The sequence below is a fragment of the Protopterus annectens genome, chromosome 1.part2, assembly GCF_019279795.1.
Source record: "Protopterus annectens isolate FY-2018-M chromosome 1.part2, PAN1.0, whole genome shotgun sequence".
In the NCBI taxonomy this organism is placed as follows: Eukaryota; Metazoa; Chordata; order Ceratodontiformes; family Protopteridae; genus Protopterus; species Protopterus annectens.
Window position 1 is genome coordinate 426,475,585 of NC_056727.1, and position 24,373 is coordinate 426,499,957.

Consider the following 24,373-nt stretch of genomic DNA (forward strand, 5'->3'; position numbering starts at 1 on the left):
GCATGTCCTGTAAAACCAAATCAATCTTACGGTATGCCAAGTTAATCTCATTCTTGGATACCCTAACATACCTATTGGCATCATTAAGCATATCCATCATCTTACTGGAATACAAAATACTGTCCATGAAGACCACCCCTCAAACCTTTATCGGGTTGCATCACCCTCAAGTATCTATTTTCTTGAATGGATTTGAGAAGTACCTTTTCTTCTCTAGTCATGTTAAATTTACCATGCCATCCACCCCTATAAACATTCCCGATTTCTTCTTCAACCTCCCTTTCCAAATTTTTTAGCTGGGGGTATATAGGGGGATTATAGGTACTAGGTCTTCTAATACCACTATTAGTACCACCATCCTGTTGCCCCTGAAACATATCTAAATTCTTTTTCCGTAGAAAAATCCTTAAGTCTATTAAGCTGTCCACTAAATTACCCCCTGTAGAGGGGATGAATTTAAAACCTTTTGAAAATAAAAGAAAATGTTTCCTGTCAATCTCCTCACTACTGTAATTGTAAATTTTAAAGTCATGTAGGGTGTGACATGGTCCATCCACAGTAATATTCCCTGTACTCCATTGGTCCAACATGTTGGCTAGTCCCCCTTCCTGGCTACCACTCTTATTTATCTCGTGTTTGGGGACCCCTGTAAAAATACCGCACAGGGGATTTGTGCCTTAACCTATCTGATCTCCTAAGTTCAGGGAATTCAGTATGGTTTGAATCCTGATGTTCCCCCATCCCTGAATCACTGTACATCATTCTATGATCCATAGAGTCCCAGGCATTGTGTCCCCCTGGTGGAAAAAAAGAGGAATAAGTACTGTGTTGTGGTCCAGATTTATCAAAAAAATTATTTTTTCGACCAAATTTGTCATTCTTAGGGTACGGGTATGCTTTTTTCTGTCTGTAATCCCTCAAATCCCTATCTATTTTGCCACACTTCCTTTTAAAAATAACATGACATTTTTCTTCCACCTGTTGCTTAATAATAAAATATTTTCTCTTCTCATTTTCAACAGAAAACATAAGATCATTGGTCACTACTTCATTAATTTAAACCTAAAATGATAGTGGAGAGTTGTGAAAGAATACCACACAGGATAGCGTCTATAAATCCGAGCGCTTACTATGTTAAGCATCCAGTATGATTATGATTGGATAGTCTATCATAACCTGCTTATCATGTATTCAAGAAATGGATACAAAGAAATTCAACTTGAGAAGTGAATCTTGGCATCCATGTTATGAACACAACTTAAGATTATGAATGCTGACACGATTAGTGCATGGAGCTTTATATGCTTCACGTGCTACCAACTACAGGGAGGAAAAAAAAAAAGTCTTTTGCCAGCTTTCAAAGCTGTAAACACTTGTCAGAAACGTTTCTGACATCATCTTTACCCATCCCTCCGAATAGAGAGATAAGTCAGCAAGCAAAGGAGAGCAGTATTGCTGAAACTGAATTCAAAGTCTTGGTGAGTACCTGCACAAGGTGGACCCTGTTTTTCACAAAATCTCACCAAGACGACAGTGATATAGAGATTGTATTTATATAGAACATATCATCGACAGAAGTAGGTGCACAACACCCAGGATAAAAATGTGCCCAATCCTGGTAGGCGCACTGGTTCCAGGACTGGAAAAAAATGACAGTGTAAAATCTTCAAAATACAGAAACATTGCTACAATGGGGCCAGGCCAGGCCAGACCCAGGGGGAGGATGCCCCCCCCCCCCGCTGTAGAAGGAAGTAGCAGTCCACAAAAACTGAGAGAGTGGACTATGACAGAGTGGACTATTGAGGATAATGCCCCCCCCCCCCCGCTGTAGAAGGAAGTAGCAGTCCACAAAAACTGAGAGAGAGTGGACTATGACAGAGTGGACTATTGAGGATAAGAAAGAAATTATGTATCGTTACTATTATGCAAAAGGCCCAGAACTTCTAGACACAAGATATACAAATAGAAAGAGAGAAATTAGAAGAAAAATGCTTCCGCAAAAAAAAAAAAAAAAAAAAAAAAAAAGATCAGAAACTAATAAAAATCTGTGGTCATTAATACAACAGATTTGTGAAAAACAGTATACAGACCAAGAAAAGTACAGTTTTGTACCTACCATAAATGCAGATGTTCGAGTGCTCACCTGCTGCAGTCATCACACTTGGGTTATCCTGCCGTCAGGCGGTCCCGCAGTCGGCCTGAGTTCCAAAGTCTTGGTCCGGCGTCAGTTGCTGTCGCTTCTTCCCCAACGTCAGTGCGCCAGGGGTATATAAGAGGCATCCAACGACATTTTCTTCTTGCTCCAGATGTCAGGTGCCCCCAATAGGTAGGCAAAATATATATATTGCTATATAAAAATGTACATATAAAAATAAAACAATACCTTCAGGCACAAGCAAATACACCAAAGAGGTTGTATAGGATGGAATGGTAAGTCCAGCCAGTTCAGAGGGGATGGAGGGAGGGTAACCTGGACTGCAGCAGGATGAACACTCGAACATCTACATTTATGGTAGGTACAAAACTGTACTATGTTCATCGTGTTACCCTGCTGCAGTCATCACACTTGGGTTGAATCCCAAAGCTAAGGATGGGTGGTGGAGTTAAACAGGGTTAGAAGAAGCTAGTAGGCCCTGCAAAACTGCAGTGGCAAAACCAGCTCTAGTCTTAGAATATAGAGGTAAGTGACGGTGTTTGGTGAAGGTGTGCACTGAACTCCAAGTTGCAGCTTCCAGAATATCCTTGGTTGGCACCCCCCCTGAGAAAGGCTGCTGATGTAGCTGTAGCCCTGGTGGAGTGGGACCTAATGTTAGCAGGTACCGGTTTCCCATGATGCGTGTAGCAGAAACGTATGCAATGTCCTATCCATTTTGAAATGGTCTGTTTTGAGATGGCTTTTCCTTGTGATCCTGCAGCATAGGCTACAAAGAGCTGGTCAGATTTTCTGAAAGCCTTAGTTTTATCCAAGTAGTAACGTAACTGCCTGTGAATGTCCAAAAAGTGCAGGAGTCTTTCTCCTTTGTTCTGGGGATTTGGGAAAAAGGTGGGCAAATGAATGGTTTGGTTTAGGGCCACACTGGATGCCACCTTTGGCATAAAGGAAGGGTTCGTTCATAGAGAGACTCTGTCTTGATGAAAAATGAGGAAAGGCTCCACTGCCATTAGTGCCTGTAGCTCTGAGACTCTTCTAGCTGAAGTTATTGCTAGTAGCAGGGCAGTTTTCCATGATAGAAATTTTAAATCAGCTGAAAAAGCTGGTTCAAAGGGCAGCAGTGTAAGCTTTTCCAGAACAAAGTTGAGATCCCAAGTAGGTGTTGGTGCTCTCCTGGGTGGTCTTCTGTTCTTAGCCCCTCTGAGGTACTGTCTTAGGAGTGGATGTGAAAATAAAGGAGGATCCATGTCGTAATGAGCTGAAATTGCTGAGGCGTGGATCCTAATAGATGAAAAGGAAAGTACTTTGTAGAATCTGAGGAATGTTGGGATCAAGGAGATTTTGGCCTTTAGCCTGGTTCCAGGCGCAAAATCTTTTCCATTTGTCTGAATAGGTTTTCCTGGTGCTGGGCCTCCTGGCCTCCAGAATGACATCCATAACAGCTTTGGAGAGAGGTGTTGGCTGGTTGTTTAGGTAATTTGCCATGCAGCCAGGTTTAAAGTCTTGAGCTGGCTGTGTAGAATCTGATTGTCTCGCTGGGTGAGCAGGTGAGGAATTTGTGGTAAAATCCATGGTGGGCCATGTTCCTTAGAATTGGATACCAGTGCTGGCGTGGCCAGTCTGGTGCAAGGAGTATCATTTGTGGCCTCTCTAATCTGACTTTCAGCAGTACCTTTGCTAGAAGAGGCAGTGGAGGAAAGGCGTACACTGTTAATGTTTTCCAACTGAATGAGAGGGCGTCCACTTTCCAAGCTTGTGGGTGGAATGTCCTTGTGCAAATTTTTTGAAGTTGGTAGTTTTGGGGGTTGGCAAATCTATGTCTGGGCGTCCCCATTTTTGAATTATCATTGCAAATACTTGTGGATCTAGTTTCCACTCGTGGGGATCCATGATGTTTCTGCTTAGGTCGTCTGCCAATGTGGTTTTCTTTCCTGGCAGGAATTGTGCTTGTAGCTGGACTTGGTAAGACAGTGCTGTGTTCCACAAGGTCATTGCTTGCCTGCATAGAGGGTAGGAATGTGTGCCCCCTTGCTTATGTACCACATTACTGTGGTCTTTATTATTAGTTGTCCTGGGTGTAACAGGTCCTTGAAAGCTGTTAGGGCATTCTGTACTGCTAGCATTTCTTTTTGATTGATATGCAGATGCCTTTGATCTGTAGTCCATTTGCCCTGAATGCATTGCCCTGCCATGTGTGCTCCCCAGGCATAGTCCGATGCATCTGTTGTCATAGTTTGCCTGGCTGTGGGCAAGGTGAAAGGCTGACCCTTGTTGAGGTGACATGCCTGTGCCCACCATAGAAACTCCTGTTGAAGGCAGGGAAAGAGTGGTATCATTTTTCCAAGCTGTGGCTGTGCTGAGTCCATATGCTTTTCAGGTACCATTGTAATTTCCTCATATGCAGTTTTGCAAATGGAATTAGTAGTATACAAGATGCCATGAATCTCAAGGCCTTGGGTCTTTGTTGCCATTATTTTGAAGTATTGAGTCAGCTGTTGTTGCTTGTCTGGCGTGAGACAAGTCATCTGGGCCGTTGTATTCAAGCTGGCACCCAGGAATATTATGTTTTGTGAGGGCGCTGGTTTTGATTTCGTTTCATTTACTGTGTACCCTAGGCAACTTAGAAGGTGTTTGACAAATGCCAGATGCTCTAAAAGAATGTCCTTGCTATCTGCTTGAATAAGGCAGTTGTCCAGGTATGGGTATATTTGAATTCCTCTTTGTCTGCAATATGCAATTACTGGTGCCAGGCAAAAGACCCTGGGCGCAGTAGATAAGCCAAAGGGCAGTGCAGAGAATTGATAATGGGTTGAACCTGCAATGAAGCAGAGGTATCTTCTGCAATTTTGTCTGATAGGGACATGCAGGTATGCCTCCTTGAGGTCCAACGTTACTAGCCAAGCATTCTTGCCCAGCATAGGAAGAAGCTGCTGTAGTGTTAGCATCCTGAATTTTGGTACTTGCAGATAGGTGTTCAGAACTGAAAGATCCAGAATGGGTCTCCATGCTTTGTCCTTTCTTGGGACTAGAAAGAGTAGAGTAAAATCCTTGTCCTTGCTCCTGTGTAGGTACCTGTTGAATGGCTCTCATGTCCATGAGAGCTGTAATTTGTTTTTGTGCCTCTGCCCATTGATTTGGTGGCAGGTTTGGCATTCCTTTTATCCTTGGCAAGGTATGAAAGTGGAATCTGTATCCTTGTGAGACAATGTTTAGGACCCATTTGTCTTTTGTGATGATGTGCCAGTTGTATGCAAAAAGTGCTAATTTTCCTCCCAAGGGAGCTGCCAAGAGAGATTTGCTTGGTAGTTTGAGGCTTGAGTCATTGTGTTTTTCTTCTGCTAGCTTGGGGCCTGTCTTCTCCTCCTTTCTGGGTAGCAGTGCCCCATTGGCGAGGTTTGTAAGGGCCTTGTGACTGACCTCTGCCCCTTGGGCATCTGTATTTGCCCCTCTGTGATCTGTCAGAAGCTGGAAAGGACCAGTTTTTTGTTGGGCCAATTTCTGCTGAAACAAGGGGGTTGTACCTGTAATAAATCCTTGACCGTCTGCATAGACTTTGCCTTATCCTCCATTTTCTTTAAAACCTCTTCTGCTTTGACACCAAATAATACATCCTGCGGTAAAGGTGCATCCAATAATTTGGATTTAACATGATCAGGTAGGGTTTGTTCTTTTAACCAAGCATGTCTATGTATGACAGACCCAGTAACAGCTGCTCTACAGGAAGCTTCCAATGAATCAAATCCACATTGTAAAGTATGTTTGCCCACCTGTTCAGTTGCATGCAACAGATCCTGCATTTCCTTGAATTCCGACTGTTCAGAATGTGTGTTCATTTTTTTGTTTTAATTGAGACATTAGGAATTGCTGATATTTCAGCATGTGAAACTGACAATTTAATGCTCTCATAGCCAGAGTAGCTGAGGTGTATATCTTCTTTCCCCATCTATCTAGGGCTCTGGAATCCCTTTCAGAGGGCACAGGATTTTTAGCCATAGAAGCTTTAGCGCCTTTGGGACCCTGGGAAATTGTTTCTGGGTCAGCCACAGGGCTTTTATAGAAGGAATTTGTGTGAGTCAGGTACTCTGTAGTATCTGTCTGGTTTGGCTGGAGCAGGAGGTAGAGAGTCTGGATTTAGACTAGACTCCAAGTAAACATCCACAATGTCTAAAACTGGAGGGATAGCAAGTGGTCTGTGCTGGGGTAGTAAAAGGAACTTTCGGAGCCTTTTCTTAGAATCAGAGTAGTCCTGGCCTTCCCAGTGGAAATGTTCCCTCATGGTATGTAAAGTTTCCCCAAAGGCGTAGTCTTCAGGGGGAGATGCTGAGGGAATAGAGTCTTCAGCATCAGAGTCTTCATAAGGGGGAAAAGCGTAATCCTGTTCCTCAGATGAATCTGAGGAAATAGAAAACTGGTCAGAGGAAGCATAATCCTCCTCTTGACTTGGTCTTATCTGGAGGGGGATGGGAACCCCTGATTAGGGTAATCAAATCTTAAGCATCTGTTTCTTAGGCATGGGGCCTTGAACTGGAGACTGATGTACAGTCTTTTGTTTTTAAACGAGTTTTAAGCTTAGCATAAGGTTTAATGGTGAGTAGTCGGTCTGAAGACACCTTCTGCAACCGAAGGGGTTTCTACTGCACCGGAATCTCCTTCTGCTCCGGTGTCGGAAAGGCCTAATGAAGATGGCTGCGACGGCCTAGTACACTCTGCTTGAGAATCCGAAGCTGTCTGGGGTTCCAATTCTGCGGTCATCAGGGGCTGCGTAGGCGCCTCACTGAAAACCGGAGAACCGGCGACAGGCCCAGCAGAGGCCTCGGAGTCTGGCTTATTCCTAGGCTGCCTGTCCTTATCCTTGCGTTTTTTATGCATGCCGGTCGTCGGCTGCTCTGACAGCATGATATAATTAAATTTCCTACCAAAGTAATGCCGTGCGAAGTCAAAACTGCGTTTGATAGTTTGTTTATTAAACCTAGCACAAAACCAACAACCTGTGACGTCGTGGTCTGGGCCTAGGCAAGGAACACAAAAAGAATGGAAGTCCTTATGAGGTATTTGCTTCCCACAAGAAATGCAATTGTTAACTTTTTCTGACATCGGACTGAGGAAAGAAAAGGTTCCCCAACGGGGTACTTAGCTTTACTGAAGACTTCGGACTGAAATTCGAATCGAAAATCTCAGGTGTCGGCCGACCGGCACTTGCGAACTGCTTCTGCTTCAGGCACCGCGCGGTAAGAAAGACGGAAGAAAATAGCGTTGGATGCCTCTTATATACCCCATGGCGCACTGACGTCAGGAAAAAAGCGACAGCAACCGACGCTGGACCAAGACTTTGGAACTCAGGCCGACTGCAGGACCGCCTGATGGCAGGATAACCCAAGTGTGATGACTGCAGCAGGGTAACACTATGAACATCACTGATACGTTTGGAAAAAGAAGCATCTGAGGAAGTGCTAAAATATAAACAAAACCTAGACATTTTTGAAAAGTACAAAAAAGAAATATGGACATGGGAGAGAAAGATTTGATATGGTGCAATATTTATGTAAAAGAGAAAGCCAAATTAAATTAATCAACATAAAAAAGGCAGCCTCAAAGATATTCAAAGAGAAATACAGGCAAAGACATCCAGACATGGAAAATTTCACAATAAAAAAAAATCACAAAGAGGGAATGGAGAAAAAATAATAAAGTAGAAGTTAAAAAAATAGAAGTTGAAGTTACAAGTGCCTGCAAAGTGAAGGATTTGGTGTAGAAAGTCTAACACAGGTTACATCACAGCATGATGAACGATTGCCCAAAGTAAGAGGAAGCAGAAAGATCAGGAGACATCTGAAGAAATATGGACATGGGAAAGAAAAAGACTTAATATGGTGTAATATCTATGCAAAAGAGAAAGCAAAATTAATCAATACAAAAAAACAGCACCAAAGATATTTGAATAGAAATACAAGCAAAGGACTCCAGACATGAAACACTTTACAATACAAAAAATAAGAAGACAAAGAGGAAATGTAGAAAAGGAGATTAGTAATGGAGAAGTTGAATAAACAGAAACTGAGTTATGGAGTACCTCTAAAGTGAAGGATTCGGTGTAGAAAATCAAATTCAGAAAGCACTACAAATGGATAGAGCAATGGACCTCCAAATTAAGCGGAAACCAGTGGAACGGGAAGCAACTAGTCAGGCACCATATGAAGATATTTTGGAGCCTTCCACAGAAAACCAGTATAAACATTCACTTGAAGCTGGACAGCAAGGGAAGAAACCGGAAACTCTGACGCAGTCAATGCTGAGGAGTGATAGGCCAGTGAGTTCCCATATGACAGAGCAACAGACGGCACAGGATGAAACTGATGAGAATGTGCCACAGGAAGATGCAATAGAAATTTCTGTAGAATGCCCACAGGAAATGGAAAATAAAAAATGCGCCCTCAGTTTAGAAGAAAACGAGCGAAGAGAGTTTCATGACTTAGAGATAGATGGACATATTAAGTTCAATGAAAAAAATAGACTTCAAAAAGTTAATAAAACTCCAAAAAGCCAGAAGTTTGATAAAACAAATGAATGCAGTAATTAGGATTGTTTATAGAGATCCATGCGATATAACAGAAGTAAACAGGAGATATTACTGTGCAGCTAAATTAATAACTTGATAAAGTTCTACCAGAAGAACACAGGGTAGTGAGGGAAAGAAAGGGGAGAAAATCGAATACCATCATGGAATTATCAAACAGAGAAAACTAAATCAATTAAGAGAAGAAGTGACACTGTTAGAAGAGTATAGAAGATGGAACAGCTCAACAAAAATTAGAAAGATAGACATAAAATGCGCAGTATCAGGCTCTATCATGCACTGTCACAAATAAACTAAAGATCTCAGCATGGGCAGAAAAACTTGGAAGATACGCAGATTAGAAATAGTACAAAATAAGCAATTTACTGATGACCCAAAAAAGTTTTATACAGAATTGGAAAACAAGGTAAAATGAATTGAAAGACCACCAGAAAAAGAGGAAATGGATACATTTTGGCAAAGTATCTATGAAGATCTTGTGGAACATAAAGATGCTAAATGGATAGAAAAAGTAAAAGAAAGAATAAAAAGTTTAAAGGTACAGGATATGAAATGGGATGAAGTAACAGCCAGAGACTGAACCAAAGTTACGAAAAGCCTTTAAATGGAAAACCCCAGGCCCATATGCAGTACCTAATTTCTGGTTAAAACTATTAACATATTTGTACGAGATTTAACCATGAGTAAGAACTATTTACATGCACACCCTGAACAGACACCAACCTGGCTAACAACAGAAAAGACAATGCTCCTACTTAACAGTGAACCTGCAAGCTACCCTAAAAATTACAGGCCAATAACTTGTCTTCCAACAACGTATAAACTATACACTGGAATTGATGCTGACAGAGTCTAGTCATATAGAAAAAAAAATCAGTTATGGTAACTGAACAAAAGGGTAATAAAAGAAAGTTATATGCAACAAAGGATCGTTTGTTGTGAAATAACTTCATAGTGGAGAACTGTAAAAAGGGGAAGAATCAAGTATGGCATGGATTGACTGAAAAAAAATTTTGACATTCATGGATAAAAATACGCCTTACACTGATCAACTACATTACAGTGACTATGAAAGAGTGGCAGATCACTTTGCAATTAAGCCATGATAAAAGGGCAAATTATTATTCCATGGATAAAAATTCAGAGATATTCCTGGGTGACTCTCTGTCACCAATGCTATTCTGCCTTGCCCTTAACCCATTAAGCTGTCTAGTTAACAGCTTAGGCCATGGCTATAATTTGGCTCTTGGAAAACAAGAAAGTATAAAGACTTATCTTCTCTTTTTCTATGATTTAAAACTGTATAGCTCATCAGATGAGGGAAGGAAAACAACTGCAAGTTGTTATAACTTTTTCAGATGATATAAGAATGTCATTTGGTCTTGATAAATGTGCAAAAGCAACCTTTAAAGCAGGAAAACTGCAGCACCAAATCAGTTTGGGACAGGAATGTGACATAAAAGAAAGAGGGAGTCTATAAGTATTTGGGAACTGATGAAGGCTCAACAATACAACATGAACAAACGTGAATACAGCTCAGTAAAAAATACTTTAGAAGACTTAAATTAATCTTGAAAACACTGTTGACATCTAGGAACAAAATCCAAGCTATAAACCAATTTGTTCTTCCTGTCCTCGCTTACAATTTTGGAGTGACTGACTGGCCCCAAAATGTGTTGGATAGATTAGATGGGAAAACAAGAAGAATGCTTCATACTCAAATGATTTATAAAAATCAGTGCATACCAAGATTATATATTCCCCATTCAGGAAGAAGGGACAGGCCTCCTTGAAATTGATTACCTGTATAGATCTGCAATCGTGGGACTCCACACATCTGCTGACCTCACAAGACCCAATCTGAGAAAAATAAATCTAACATGACTTCCCTGCTTAGTCTAGCAGAACCATATCAGCATCACACAGGAATGGAAATCAAATCAGAAGTAGATAATCAGGCAGCAACTGAGTGTGCCAAAATAAACAAAAACATATACAAGGTGAAGGACCACATGAGAAGGCAAGAAATGTGGAAAATGCATAAATACAGTTGCAAGTATAGAAAATTGGAAGGACCTGATGTTGATCAGGAATGAACATGGGAATGGTTAAGGAGAGGTGAATTCAAACCAAGATATGAAAGGTTAATATTTACGGCACAAGATAGTGGACTATATACACATGTTGATTTACAAAGTCCAGTGAACATGTGGGAGAAACAGACAAATGTAGGCTTTGTAAAACAAAATTGGAAACAGTTGCACACCTCGTTGCTCGTTATAATATATTAATGGCAGAAGGACTGTATACTGAAAGATGTAATAATGTGGCAAGACTGTTGCACTGGGGATTGTGCAAACATTATGGTACTGAAGTGGCTGAAAAACACTGGAAACATGAGCCACAAAGCATCACAGAAAAGGATAAAATCTACATCATGTGGGATCATCCATTACCAGCAGTTCAAAATACAGAAGCTAGAAAACTGGATACAGTAGTCCATGAAAAGAAGACAAAAGTAGCATCGATCACTGAAATTGCTACATCTAGTGACTACACTGTCTTGCGTACAGAAAGACACTAAGTCATAAAATATCAGGATTTGCAGGCAGAAACGAGAGCAATGTCGAAGATACCCACACAGTTCCAATAGCAGTAGGAGCAACGGGTCTTACAAAAAGGAATCTACAATCACATTTAGATATATGTTACCAATACATGTAACTCCATATGAATTGTAGGAGGAATCATTACTGGGCACATTGCAGGTGCTGCAAAGAGCACTTCTGGCTGACATCAAAGACTGAAACAATACTAATTTCATGAACTTTAATCATCCTTTGACTTAGGAATTGGCTCCATTCCCATCATGGTATTAGAAATCCAAAAGATTTGGAGAAATTAAAAAAGGGGAAAAATTTGCAAGTCTTTTGCCAGATTTCAAAACCATAAAACACTTATCAGAAAGGCAGTGCAATGCTGTACATCATGTATACACTTTCCATTCATGCCTCTCAACTGTCCAGATTTTCACAGATTACTACTTCATATTTTTGGTTTATTCCTCATAAAATCTGCAGTTTTCAAAAAAATCACTGAGGACTGAAGTCACTAAACATTAATTCATATTTTTCAGAAAATATATGCTAACAAATCCTGTTACTCTGACAACTTTCTAAGTTCATTAGAGGAATTTAGGAACACATTACTAGTATGAGCAGCAGTCAGAAAGAAATCAAATCTTTTGCTCTGCTGCTGTTGTTTTGGTCAGAACAGGCAGATTTTACTGCCTAGTCCTACAACATTAGCAGGGGATGCTTAATTGTAAGGTAAGGTTGCAAGCCACTATGGTGCTTAACTGGTGTGTCCCAAATATCAGAGTGTAATCAGTGTGTTTCAAGCATTACAACTGTGTTTATGACAGCCACTGATAAATTCATGTATGAATGGTCCTCAGCAGAGCTTGTCAGGGTGCTAGCTTGGAGGAAAAAAAAGAAAAAAAAAAGTTTTCCATATTCTTTACAGGAGAATAATGCAGTGAATGAACCACATAAATAAGGTATTTGCTCACCTGCATGACAAAGACATAACTTATTTGACTTTACCTCATTTTTGATTTTGTCCTCAAGACAGTGACTGACTAATGTGTATAAATCCAAAGTGTTTATGTCCGCTGTTCTTTTTGTGGGAAGCAAATGAAATGCTGAATTGATTCAATTCTAAATGCCAACAATAATGTTTGCATAAATGAAGGATTAGTCTTTCGTAACATCCAGTCTATTTTAAACATAAAGACTGTCCAATTCTGTTTATTAGAAAATACCACTAGAAACCAGATGCATAAATAGTTACAAAGACTGACTGAGAATTCTGCTTCAGAAGGGATCCCTGGCAGGCCTTTAGTATCAGACTGGAGTAGTCAACCACAGTAGCTTTAAGCAAATAACTCTAAGGAGGAATCATTAAAAAACAGAATTCTTAGAAAGTACAGTTGTGTACACTTACCACAAAATGTAAATGAGTGTATTCACTGTTGCAGTCATTACATTTGGGGAGTCTGCTGGCAGGTTGCCCTCAGTTGGCCTGATTAACAAAGTCTTGGATCCTGCGTCTGTTTCTGTCCCTTATTCCATGACGTCAGGTCGCCAGTTGTATAAAACATGCAGCCGATGCCATCACATCAGTTCTTCTTGCCCCAGATGTCAGGTGCCCCCCAAATGGGGAGCAAATAAAATTAAAAACACAAACGTATACCTCCAAACAAAAGCAAATATACCAAAAAGGCTTTTAAGCATAGTAAAAGAAAGTAGAGGTATAGTAAGAGAAAAACAGGGGGCTGGAGGGAGGGCAACAAGGACTGCAACAGTGAATTCACTCTTAACATCTACATTTATGGTAAGTGTACACAACTGTACTATGTTCTTCGTGTTTCACTGTTGCAGTCATTACATTTGGGTAGATTCCCAACGCTATGGTTGGGAGTATGGATTTATACAGCATCAGGACCAGCTATAAGGCCCTGCAAGACAGCAGTTGCAAAGCCAGCTCTGGATTTAGAGAAAAATGGCAAATGGTAATGCTTGGTGAAAGTTATGTACTGAACTCCAGGAAGCAGCTTCTAGAATATCCCTGGTAGGAACACCTCTAAGAAAGGCTGCAGAAGTAGATGCAGCCCTGGTGGAATGAGATCTGATCCCCTGGGGAATAGGTTTTCCATGGTGCTTATAGCAGAAATTAATGCAATGGCTTATCTATTTAGAAATGGTTTGTTTTGAAATAGCCTTTCCCTCTGCCCCAGCAGCAAATGCCACTAGCAATTGTTCAGATTTCTTCGAAATTTAGTTCTGTCCAAGTAGAATCTAAGTTGTCTGTGCACGTCCAAGGAATGCAGAATCCATTCCCCTTTGTTCCGCGGATTGGGATAGAAGGTTGGCAAATGAATGGACTGATTAAGAGCCACACTGGAAACCACCTTGAGCATGAAGGATGGATTGGTCCTCAGAGATACCCTGTCTGCATGAAAGATGATGAAAGGCTCCACTGCCATAAGGGCCTGTAATTCAGATAGCAATCACTTCAGCTAGAAGGATAATAGGAAGGCTGTTTTCCAAGAAAGACATTTTAAGTCTGCAGCAGCAGCTGGCTCTAAAGGATGTAAAATGAGCTTTCCCAAAACAAAGTTAAGGTCCCAGGCAGGGGTAGGAGCTCTCCTGGGTGGTCACAAGTTCTTTGCCCCTCTGAGATGCTGCTTGAGCAGGGGATGCGAAAAGAGGGGTGGTTCTGTATTATAGTGAGCTGAAATAGCTGAAGCGTGAATTTTAATAGAAGAAAAAGACATCTCAGTTAAGTATTGCAAAATCTGAGGTAAACTGGGTGCTGCTGTGCTCATCCCTAAAGATTGGTTCCAGGCACAGAATCTTTTCCACTTGTCAGCATAAGAATTTCTAGTACTAGGTCTTCTCGCCTCCAAGATGACATCCAACACAGGTTTGCTGAGGGATGCCAAGGGTTAATTTAAGTGATTAGCCAAGCTGCAAGGTTCAATGTTGGGAGCTGAGGGTGCAGAATTTGGTTCTCCTGCTGAGACAGCAAGGAAGTTGTCTGAGGCAGGTGCCATGGAGATATTTGTGACACTGTGCAGGAGTGGGTACCAGTGTTGGCATGGCCAGTCTGGAGCAATCAAAATCATTTTCGGTTTGTCCTGTTTGACTTTTAGCAGAACTTTGGAGAGCAGAGGCAGAGGGGGAAAGGCGTAGACTGATGGGGTTTTCCAGCTGAAGGACAGAGCATCCACTTTCCAGGCTTTTTTGTGAGAAGTCCTTGTGCAAAATTTGTCCAACTGGTAGTTCTGGAGGGGGAGGCAAATAGATCTATGTTTGGGCTCCCCCATTTGCTTGTCAACATGTTGAAAATCCATGGTTCCAGTTTCCACTCGTGTGGGTCCATGAGATTTCTGCTTAGTCCGTCTGCCAGTATATTCAGTTTTCCTGGCAGGAATTGAGCTTGTAATTGCACTGTAATTGCACTTGGTAGCTCAAGGCCGTGTTCCACAATGCCATGGCTAGTCTGCAGAGGGGGTAGGAATGTGTACCCCCCTGCTTGTACCACATAACCGTGGTGTTGTCAGTCTTTACCATTAGTTGTCCTGGACGAATGTAGTCCTTGAAGGCTGTCGGAGCATTCTGTACAGCTAACATTTCTTTTTGATTGATATGTAGGTGCATCTGACTTGGGTTCCACTTGCCCTGAATGCACTTCCCTGTCAGGTGAGCCCCTCAATGCATGGTCTGATGCGCCTGTAGTCAGGGTTTGGGCGGCAGGGGGTAGTGTGAATGGCAGTCCCTTGTTTTGGTGGCAGGCCTCTGCCCACCATAGGAACTCCAGGCATAGGCAAGGTATGATAGGAATCATTATTTCCAGACTTTGACAATGTTGACTCCATAGACTTTTAAGTACCACTGAAGTTTCCTCATATGCAGTCTTGCAAGGCTTGCAGTATTTGTCTTTCGATAGCAGGGTTTTTGTGGTCACTTGTTTGAAGTAATTTACCAAATGAATTTGCTTTTCTGGCATGAGGAAAGCCATCTGGGAAGTTGTATTCAAGCTTGCACCCAGGAATGTAATCTGTTGAGAGGGTACCAGTTGTGATTTCTCTTCATTTATGGTGTACCCTAGACAAGTTAGAACCCTTTTTACAAATTGGCCTGGTTTTCTGCCTAAATTAGACAATCGTCCAGGTATGGATATAATTTGAATATTTCTTTGCCTGCAAAATGAATTACTGGAGCCAGGCACTTTGTGAATACCCTGGGTGCAGTAGACAAGCCAAAGGGTACTGCAGAGAACTGATAATGCAAGTAGCCTGCTTTGAAGCATAGGTATCTTCTGCAAGATTCCCAGATTGGGATATGCAGGTAAGCTTCTTTTAAGTCAAGAGTTGCCAACCAGGCATCTTTGCCTAGCACAGGAAGTAACTGGTCAAGAGTGAGCATCTTGAATTTTGGAATGTCCAGAAAGGTGTTTAGAGTAGACAGGTCCAGAATTGGACACCATGATTTGTCTTTTCTGGGTACCAGGAAAAGCCTGGAATAGAAAAGTACAGTTTTGTACCTACCATAAATGTAGATGTCCGAACTGGATAGCATCTGCAGTCATAACAAATGGGTTGTCCTGTCGTCAGGCAGCCCTTCGGTCGGCCGGATTCCAAAGTCTGGGTCCGCTCGCTGATGTCGCACTTCACCCGACATCATCTCTGCTGGTCTTCGGGTATAAAGGCATCAGCCGACGCCATTTTCCTCAGTGTTTCTTGCCCCAGATGCCAATTGCCCTCTTGGAAAGCTACATTTTGGATAAAAGCCAATGTTTCCAAAATAGTAGAAGGCAAACACAAAAAATAAACATGTATGTACATATATACAAACAAATACACCATAAGAGACTCCCCCCCCAGCTAGCTATTAGGAGGGTAAATACCCTAGGAGTACCACAGAGGGAAGGAGGAGGTAATCCTGACTGCAGATGCTATCCAGTTCGGACATCTACATTTATGGTAGGTACAAAACTGTACTATGTCCTTCATGGATGCATCTGCAGTCATAACAAATGGGTAGAATACCATAGCCAAACTAGGGGAGGAGGAATAAAATTATGGTGTAGTCAGGATCCCTTGCAGTACAGCAGTGGCATCTAGAATATAGAGGTAAATTATAATGCTTGGCAAATGTATGCACGGAGGTCCAAGTAGCCGCCTCAATAATGTCCTTGGTTGCCACTCCTCTTAAGAAAGCTGTGGTAGTGGCTGTAGCCCTTGTAGAATGAGGTCTTATGTTCTGTGGAATTGGTTTTCCATGGTAGGAGTAACAGAATCTTATGCAATTTCCTATCCATTTGGAGATTGTCTGTTTGGAAATTGCGTTTCCTTCCCTTCCTGTTGCATAGGCTACAAAGAGCTGGTCAGTTTTTCTGTTACCTTTGGTTCTGTCCAGGTAGTAGCGTAACTGTATGTACATCCAAGGTATGCATTATTCTTTCACCTCTGTTTTGTGGATTGGGAAAGAAGGTAGGTAGGTGGATTGCCTGGTTTAAAGACACTCTGGATACCACCTTAGGCATAAATGTAGGATTAGTTCTCATGGACACCCTATCTTGATGGAAGATTAGGAAGGGTTGCACTGCCATTAAGGCCTGTAGTTCGGAAACCCTCCTTGCTGAAGTAATAGCCAGTAGGAAAGCAGTTTTCCATGACAGGTGTTGTAGATCTGCTGTTGCTGCTGGTTCAAACGGAGGGAATGTCAACTTTTCTAGTACAAAATTCAAGTCCCATGCTGGTAATGGTGGTTTCCTAGGAGGTTTTACATTCTTGATCCCTCTGAGGAACTGCCTGAGTAGAGGATGTGAAAGACAGGAGGATCAAAGCTGTATTCTGCTGAAATAGCTGATGCATGTATCTTGATGGAGGAATAGGACAGGCCTGTATGTAGAAGCTCTGCCAGGTACTCCAGAATGTTAGCAATATCTATGTTCGACACATCTTTTCCTCTTTCAGTACTCCAAATGACGAACCTTTTCCATTTTCCTGCATAGTTCCTTCTTGTTGAAGGTCTGCGGGCTTCAAGGATAATGTCTTTAACCCTTTGTGAAAGGTCTGGGTTAGTTACTGCTATGTGATGTTTCCAGGCAGTCAGTTACAAGGTTTTTAGGTTTGGATTGTTCTGAGTTAACATCAGAGGCATCAGGGGTATTGACCACATTTTCTCCCGAGACATGCTCCTCAGCAATGGGTACCAGTGTTGTCTTGGCCAGTTCGGAGCTATCAGAATTATCCTTGGACGTTCCTCTTTGATTTTCAGTAGTACCTTGTGCATCAAGGGAAGAGGTGGAAATGCATATGCTGTCAGGCCTTTCCAGCTGAAGGATAGAGAGACCACCTTCCATGCAAGTGGGTGGAATGTCCTTGTGCAGAATTTTTTGAGCTGGTGATTTAGTGGGGAAGCGAATAGATCTATTTGTGGCATTCCCCATTTCTTTGTGATGGCCTTGAAGATGTCCGGGTGTAGCATCCATTCGTGAGCATCCGAGGTGGTTCTGCTTAAAATGTCTGCTAGGGTGTTCTCTTTTCCCGGTACAAATATTGTCTGTAACTGGATGTTGTAGCTGAGAGCCAGATTCCAAAGGTCCAAAGTCATTCTGCATAGGGGGTAAGAATGAGTGCCTCCCTGTTTGTTGATGTACCACATGACTGTGGTGTTGTCTGTCCTTATCATCAAATGGCCTTCTTTGAGGAATGGTCTGAATTTTAGGATTGGCAGTTTTACTGCCAGCATTTCTTTTTGGTTTATGTGCAGGTGCAGCTGGTCCTGAGTCCACAGTCCTTGTACGCATTTGTCCAGCATGTGTGCCCCCATCCTAGGTCTGAGGCGTCCGTTGTGATGGTTTGGTTTGCTCGAAAGTTGTGGAAGGGTAAGCCTGGGTTTGACTGGCATGCCCGAGCCCACCATAGGAACTCCTGTTTTAAGCATGGGATTAGTGGTATTTCTGTTTCTAAGCTGTGCCTGTGTTGAGACCATAAATTCTTTAGGTACCACTGTAACTTTCTCATATGCAGTCTGGCATGTGGGACCAAGATTATGCATGATGCCATGAAGCCCAAGGCCTGCAGAACTTTTCTTGCTGTTAGTTTGTTCTGCTTTGTTAATGCCAAGAAGTAAAGAGGAAGCTCTTTTGTTTTTCTGCAGTTAGGAATGCCATCTGTTTTACTGTGTCCAATTCCGCTACCAAGAAAGTTCTTGTCTGGGATGGTATCAGCCTTGACTTTTGTAAATTGACTGTGTATCCCAGGGCTTGTAGCAAGTAAATGACCCTTTGTAAATCTGTTGTCAGCTTGCTTTTTGTTGTCCGCTTGTAACAGGCAGTTGTCCAGGTATGGATAAATTTGGATTCCCTGTACTCTGCAGTGAGTGATTACTGATGCCAGGCATTTTGTGAATACTCTGGGCAGTAGATAAGCCAAAGGGCAATGCTGAGAATTGATAATGCTCTGATCCTGCAAGAAATCTGAGGTATCTTCTGCAATTTGGTCGAATGGGGACGTGCAGGTATGCCTCCTTGAGATCTAGAGTTACCAGCCAACACTCCTTGCCCAGCATGGGAAGAAGTTGCTGTAGGGTCAGCATTTTGAATTTTGGGACAATGATGTATGTGTTTAAGATGGACAGGTCGAGAATAGGTCTCCAGTTTTTCTCTTTTCTTGGTACTAGGAAGAGTCTGGAGTAGAATCCTTTGCCCTGTTCTGTTATTGGTACTCTTTCCACAGCTCTCATTTTTATTAATTCCGCTATCTGGTGCAGGGCTTCTATTTTTGATTTGAGGGCAGGTTTGGCATTCCTCTTTTACTGGTAAAGTGTGGAAGTGGAACCGTAGCCTTGGTCTATAGTTTGCAAAATCCACTTGTCTTTTGTGATATAGTGCCAATTTTTGAGAATAAGGCTAACTTTCCGCCTAATGGTGCTGCTAATTGCTCCCTGGTAGGCGGAGACAGAGCCAAGTCACTGTGATTGTCCTGTTGCAGTGACAGTGGTTTTGTCCGTGCCTCGGTTATTGCCTTGCCACTGTCGTCCTCTGTAGGCACCTCCTCTGGATTGATTTCTGCCCCTAGAGCCTGTTCCTGCCCTTTGTGATCTTGTGGAGTCAGGAAAGGACCAATTTTTGGCAGGCCAGTTCCTGCTAAACCTTGGGGGCTGAACCTGTAGGAAATCTTTAACTGTTTGTACAGATTTTGCCTTCTCTTCCATTTTCTTCATTACCTGCTGGGCAGGTTCCCCAAATAGACTGGCCTTATCCATAGGAGCATCCAATAGCTTAGCTTTAACATGATCCGGTAAGAACTGTTCTTTCAACCATGCATGCCTTCTTATTACTGTGCCAGTCATGGCTGATCTAAATGAAGCCTCCAGTGCATCATAGCCACATTTTAAAGAATGGTTATTAACCTGTTGGATGTTATTCACCATTTCTAATACATATTTCTTATCTAAAGATTCATCAGAGGACAGCTTTTTAATTAACTGATCAAGCATAAACTCTTGGTATTGGATCATGTGAAACTGACAGTTTAAAGCTCTAGCTGAGAGAGTAGAAGAGGTGTAGACTTTTTTCCCCCATCTCTCTAAGGACCTGGATTCCCTTTCAGAGGGAATAGGGTTTTTTGCTGTGGTCGAGGCTACTGCCTTAGGCCCCTGGGATATAGTTTTGGGGTCTGCAAGTGGGGCCTTGTATAGGTGGTGATGAGTGTCTGGCACCCTGTAAAATCTATCTGGTTTGGCAGGGGCTGGAGGTAAAGAATCAGGTGCAGTGCAGACATCATTAAATGCATCGTCCACAACAGAGAGGACAGGAGGTATAGCTAAGGGCCTATGTTGTGGTAAGTGCAGAAAAGTCCTAAGCCTTTTTCTTGAATCAGAGAAATCTTGTCCCTGCCATTGGAATTGTTCTCTCATGGCATGTAATGTTTCCCCAAAGGAGAATTCCTCTGGTGGAGAGGCAGCTGGAATGGATTCTTCAGCATCTGAATCTTCATAATTGGAAAAAGGAGCCTCTGGCTGGTCTGTAATGTCTGAGTCATCCGCAGAATCATCAGAGGACACAGGCTTGGGGGGCTCTGCCCTAGGTCTCTTTTCTGGGGGCTGAGAGGCCCTGTCTGGGTGAGATTGGGATCCCCTAATTAAGGATATTAAATCTTCTGCCAGAGTAAGCATTTGTGAACTAGAAGTGGGCCTGAGTGAGGGTGGTTTAACAGGCACCGATTTAGCTGATTTGGCTGCTTTAGCCCTGGCAAAGGCCTTAATAGACATGGCTGCAGGAGGCCTAGCAGCACCACGTGCTGGGGTAGAGATATCCAAAGGGATGGTGTCTGATAAGTCAGTAGGAACCACAGTTGTAGGCAAAATTTCTGAGGCTGATTCAGGTAAGGTAGCAGGAGCCTCAGTAGTAGTCATGGATTCGGCTGAAGATTGACCGGTTTTCTCGGTTTCGGCCGAAACCGAGACACTCGCGGCTTGCTTAACCGTGGTTACGGCCTAAACCGCGGACCGCGAGTGTCGGTCTTTTTCTTTGCGTTTTTTAACAATTTGGGTAGTCGGAGGATCCGACGGCATAATGTACGCAAAATCTGAGCCGAAAAACTGTTCAGCAAACTCCGACAGACGCCTAAGCGTTCGTCGGTTGAAGGAAGCACAGGCCGAACAGGCTGCTACGTCGTGGTCTGGGCCTAAGCAAGGCAAACAGTAAGAGTGGAAATCTTTATGAGGTATTTGTTTCCCACAAGTTAAACAGTTATTGACTTTTTCTGACATCGGCTGAGCAAGAAAGAGTCCCCAACGGGGTACTTAGCTTTTTAGAAGTCTTCAAAGTAGTATTCGGTAGTAGTAATCTCTGGATCTGACCGACTGGCACTTGCGAACAGCTTCTGCTTCGGGCGCCACGCGGCAAGAAAGACTGGGGAAAATGGCGTCGGCTGATGCCTTTATACCCAAAGACCAGCAGAGATGACGTCGGGTGAAGTGCGACATCAGCTGAAGCCGGACCCAGACTTTGGAATCCGGCCGACCGAAGGGCTGCCTGACGACAGGACAACCCATTTGTTATGACTGCAGATGCATCCATGAAGGACATCCTTGTCCCTTTTCCTCTTCTGGAACTGGTTTAATAGCCCCCATGTTTAAGAGGGAAAGTACTTGTTTCTGAACCTCTGCCCACTGATTTGTGGGAAGGTCTGGCCACCCATTTGGTGTTGGCAATGTGTGGAAATGAAATCTGTATCCCTGGGACACTATTTAAAACCCATTTGTCCTGGGTTATGAATTCCCAGTTTTTTGCATGAAGAGCAATCTTTCCCCCAAAGGGGCGGCTAAAAGGTTAAGTGCTTGGTAATTTTAAAGGAAAGTCATTGACACTGTTTACCATAGGGGGGTGTCTTCTGTCCAGGTTTGGAAATGGAAGCCCCCCCCCCCCCCCCATTGCTTAGTTCTTAGAGTCCCTTGGGACTGAAACCAGGTGCTTTTGGTGTGTCTGGGTTTGGCTTGAGTGGATCTGGAAGGAGCTGGAAAGGACCAATTCTTAGTAGGCCAGTGCCTACTATCTTGGAGGTTGCACTTGTAAGAAATATTTTACAGTTTGCATAGATTTAGCTTCATCTTCCATCTTTTTTAGAACTTCTTCAGGCTTACTGCCAAACAGGTGGTCCTGATTTAAAGGAGCATCCAACAATTTTGCTTTAACATGATCAGGCAGAGATTTCTCCTTAAGCCAAGCATGCCTTCTAAGCACAGACCCAGTAACAGCAGCCCTGTACGAGGCCTCTAAAGAATCAAAACATTGCAAAGTATGTTTTCCAACTTGTTTAGCAGAATGCAATAAATCCTGTAAATCTATTTTCCACACAGTCAGAAATCAACATAATTTTCTGTTTAAGCAGTCCAATAAAATGCTGTTGATATTTTAACATATGAAATTGGCAGTTTAAAGCCCCGATTGCCAAGGTTGCAGATGTATAAACCTTTTTACCCCATCTATCCAGCGCCCTGGAGTCTATCAGAAGGGGTAGGAGTTTTAGCAGTAGAAGCCTTAATGCCTTTGGGCCCCTGAGAAATGGTTTCTGGATCAGCAACAGGATTTTTGAAAAGGAACTTGTGGGACTCAGGAACCCTGTAGTATCTTGTCAGGTTTACTAGGAACCCTGTAGTATCTTTTCAGGTTTACTAGGAGCCAGAGAATCAGGGGCCATAATGGATTCCGAAAACACATCAACAACAATGTCTAGTACAGGAGGTACAGCCAAAGGCCTATGCTGAGGTAGGAGGAGGAAATCCCTAAGCCTCTTTTTAAATTCAGAAAATTCTTGACTTTCCCAGTGGAAATGCTCCCTTAAGGTATGTAAAGCTTCCCCAAAAGAAAAGTCCTCAGGTGGGGAAGCATAGGGAATGGAATCCTCTGCATCAGAATCCTCATAAGTAGGTATGGACAAATCCAGGTCATTGGAAGAATTAGAAGAAACAGAGTCCTGATCAGAAGATTCATACTCAAGCTCAGCCCTAGGCCTCTTAGAAAGGGGGGGGGGGGTTGACTACCCCTGATTTAGTGTAATAAGATCTTCAGCCATTTTGATCATTTGTTTTTTAAGCATAGGGGCATGAACATGTGGCCTGGGCATCGGTTTTTTAGACACAGATCGAGATTTAGGCCTTTGTAATAGAAGGTGGAGTCAGTATAATATGCAAGTCTGTAAGCCTGAATGCACCCTCAGAAGCGGGTGCCTGCACAGCGGCTCCAGACCCATCCAAGGTAGTGACATCTGCGGGTTCCATAGGTGAAGTATCTTGCAGCATACCGGACTCCGAATGGGTCTCAGTAGAGGCCTGCGAGTCAGAAGGAGCGGGAATCAGGGGCAGCGAAAGCGCCTCACTGAGTACCGGCGAACTGGCGACTGGCTTAGGAGAAGCGTCGTTGGCAGTTTTGGACATAGACGGCCTGTCTCTGTCTTTTTCTTTGTGTTTTTTCGGAATTCCGGTAGTCGGATGGCTAACCAACATCATTTCTGGATAATTAAACAGAGAACTGAAATATTTAGAGGCAAAAATGTACCGACGAAGGATAGTGTGCTGATTAAATAAAGCACAAAACCGACAGCAAGGTACGTCGTGGTCAGGGCCTAGGCAAGGAATACAGTACAAATGAAAATCTTTATGAGGTATTTGCTTTCCACAAGTAATGCAATTATTAACTTTTACGGACATCGGTAAGGAGCAAGAAAAAGTTTCCCCAACGGGTACTTAGCTTTAAGTTGAAGACTTCAGTTCTGAAACTCGAAAAAGAAAATTTCAAGAGTCGGCCGACCGGCACTTGCGAACTGCTTCTGCTTTGGGCACCGAAGTGTCAGCTGCATGTTTTATACCCCCGATGACCGGACGTCATGGAAGAAGAGACAGCAATCGACGCAGGACCCAAGACTTTGTTAATCAGGCCGACTGAGGGCAACCTGCCAGCAGATTACCCAAATGTAATGACTGCAACAGTGAAACACGAAGAACATCTACCAATATGTCCCTTGTAAGGAAAGGAGAACAACAAGGAAGAATGATAATAAAAGGAGAAAGAAAATAGAGGGGGATGGAGGGACGGAAAAGTACAGTTGTGTACACTTACCATAAATGTAGATGTTAGAGTGTACTCACTGTTGCAGTCATTACATTTAGGTAATCTGCTAGCAGGTTGCCCTCAGTCGGCTTGAATAACAAAGTCTTGTGTCCTGCGTCGATTGCTGTCTCCTCTTCCATGACGTCAGGTCGTCAGGAGTATACAACATGCAGCCGATGCCATTTTATTCAGTTTTTCTTGCCCCAGATGTCAGGTGCCCCCCAAATGGGGAGCAAAAAAATATATATAAATAAACAGTAAATATATAAATGCATTTTTAGAAACAAACTTTACCTTCAACTAAAAGCAAATACACCACAAAGGCTTTTGAGTATAGTGAAGGAAAGAAAAATATAGAATGGGGGACCCGGACTGCAACAGTGAATACACTCGAACATCTACATTTATGTAAGTGTACACAACTGTACTACGTTCTTAGTGTTTCACTGTTGCAGTCA

The 24,373-nt window shown here is 42.7% G+C and overlaps 1 protein-coding gene across 1 annotated transcript in view; it reads right to left on the reverse strand.

The window, feature by feature from the left end:
* Window positions 1-24,373, reverse strand: part of LOC122789392 (BTB/POZ domain-containing protein 3) — a 175,284-nt gene that overhangs the window by 110,256 nt on the left and 40,655 nt on the right. The window contains exon 4 of the mRNA XM_044056814.1: window positions 20,574-20,577. Coding sequence (XP_043912749.1) covers window positions 20,574-20,577 — 4 coding nt within the window. The remainder of the gene's footprint in view (window positions 1-20,573; window positions 20,578-24,373) is intronic.